Raw genomic sequence first — 1,823 nt, 5'->3', positions numbered from 1 at the left:
CTTCCTATGGTGCTCTCCCATCGTATTCCTGTGGTTTCCTTGGTACTGGATCACTCCTAGTACTGACATTCATATCTAGGATGTGACTTCTAACGGGACTGAATGTGGCTGCATTTGGGTTTAGCTGCAGGGTCTGGAAGGGGCTTGTCATTGTCTGGGGCTGGTTAAGTCGATGATTAATGTATCCTCCTTGTGTAAAAGACAATAAATCGTCCTTTAACGTATCTAATTCGCTTTTAAATTTACTAATATTTTCCATTTGTACTTCTTGTTTCCTTTCTTGTTCCAGTTGCCACTGCTGTAGTCGCTCGCCTTGTTTATGTTCTTTCTCCTCCAACATCTGCTGTAATTTATCTTCTTGTTTATTTTGCTGTTCGTGCTGCCACTGTTGCAGGTTTTCTTGAAACTGCTGTTGTCTCTCTTCTTGTTTCTTTTCTTTTTCCTTCAATAACTGCCGTAATTTCTCTTCTTGTTTATTTTTTTCTCCTCCAACAACTGGTGTAGTCTCTCTTGTTTATTTTGCTGTTCGAGCTGCCATTGTTGTGGGTTTTCTTGCCAATGCTGTAATCTTTCTTCTTGTCTCTTTTCTCGTTCTTCATGTTTCTTTTCTTTTTCCTCTAACAACTGCTGTAATCTCTCCTCTTTTTGTTTCTTTTCTTGTTTATTTTCTCGTTCTTCTTGTTTCTTTTGCTGCTCTTGTATTGCTGCCATCAAGTCTGCTATGCTGTAGTTTGATTTGGCACTTCTCGTTTCCATTTTTTTTATCCCACTTCTGACACCAATTTGTTACGCCTCCAGTCGTTAGTTAATTTAATTTTCCGTAAATTCGTTCCGACAAAACTTTAGCGACACAAGTCCTTTCTTAAATAAAACTGGTTTATTCTTTCCGAATACAACTTTACGATACACTTAGTTTCAACAGTCGCTCTATAACAACACTATAATTCACGTCTCACATGGCCAACTATATTTTGTCCGAATACATTCAATTTCTCATTAACTACACTGTTCCCCCGTCACGTTGTGAGCGTCTTATATATATACCAGACTAACATATATCTAGTAAATGCTAGGGCATTCTTGAAGGAACAGGATATTTCTAGAAATACGTGGCGTGATACTAGTCACGTGACCTCGCTGACGCAACAATACTATTTCATGCTGATAGAATTTCAAAGAAAGTAACTTAAAAACTTTACTTACTCAGATGGCAGATCAGGGGTGTGTTCATGCTTAAAGGTATGGCTGAAAAATAGGTACAATGAGGAATGCAAGAAAATATCACTAACAGCCTACTTCATAGCAAAACTAGTATATGTTCAGAGAACACTTAGTATCTTAAAAAAACTTGGCAAGCATGTTGTTCACTCTGTAATGAACACATAATGAGGAAAACACTATAAAATAAAACCTAATTGTCTGGAGTTTTGTACTCAGGTTTAATCAGGATAACAGTTTTTAGGCCTTATCCAGCTGAACTGCAGTTTTTGTATGGTTTAACTATTACTACATCACTGAAAGCCAATTCTTCTATAGAGTTGTGATTTGAAGCATATCATGAATTTTCTACTGCGTTAGTGTTACAGCTTTCAAATTTTCAGTATTTCAGGTTTATTTTTAGTAATAAACATTGGTGAAGGAAACTCCTAAGTTTTTCTCATCTGGCTTCTGCAGATAGACACAAAGTAAACTTGGCTGACATTGAAGACCAATGCATATTAGGGTTAGACTACTTACTACCGAGAAAGTGTGTAGTTAACTTCGATAAAATGATGTTTGGGAACAACAACGGCCAAATTCCGGTAAGTGTTGCTGCATCTGTT

General features: G+C 37.0%; 1 protein-coding gene across 4 annotated transcripts in view; it reads right to left on the bottom strand.

Moving 5' to 3' along the window:
• LOC111083984 (hyccin-like) overlaps positions 1-1,823 on the bottom strand; it is a 42,213-nt gene that overhangs the window by 14,885 nt on the left and 25,505 nt on the right. For 2 of the 4 annotated variants that reach the window (XM_022380749.1, XM_022380752.1), the window contains one exon: positions 1,204-1,245. The exons of the other annotated variants lie outside the window; for them this stretch is intronic. In XM_022380749.1, the coding sequence (XP_022236457.1) occupies positions 1,204-1,245 (42 nt within the window). The remainder of the gene's footprint in view (positions 1-1,203; positions 1,246-1,823) is intronic. 4 annotated transcript variants of the gene reach the window in all.

The sequence above is a fragment of the Limulus polyphemus genome, unplaced genomic scaffold, assembly GCF_000517525.1.
Source record: "Limulus polyphemus unplaced genomic scaffold, Limulus_polyphemus-2.1.2 Scaffold147, whole genome shotgun sequence".
Taxonomy (NCBI): domain Eukaryota; kingdom Metazoa; phylum Arthropoda; class Merostomata; order Xiphosura; family Limulidae; genus Limulus; species Limulus polyphemus.
Note: the sequence above shows the minus strand (reverse complement) of the source record. Positions and strands in the feature narration are given on the sequence as shown.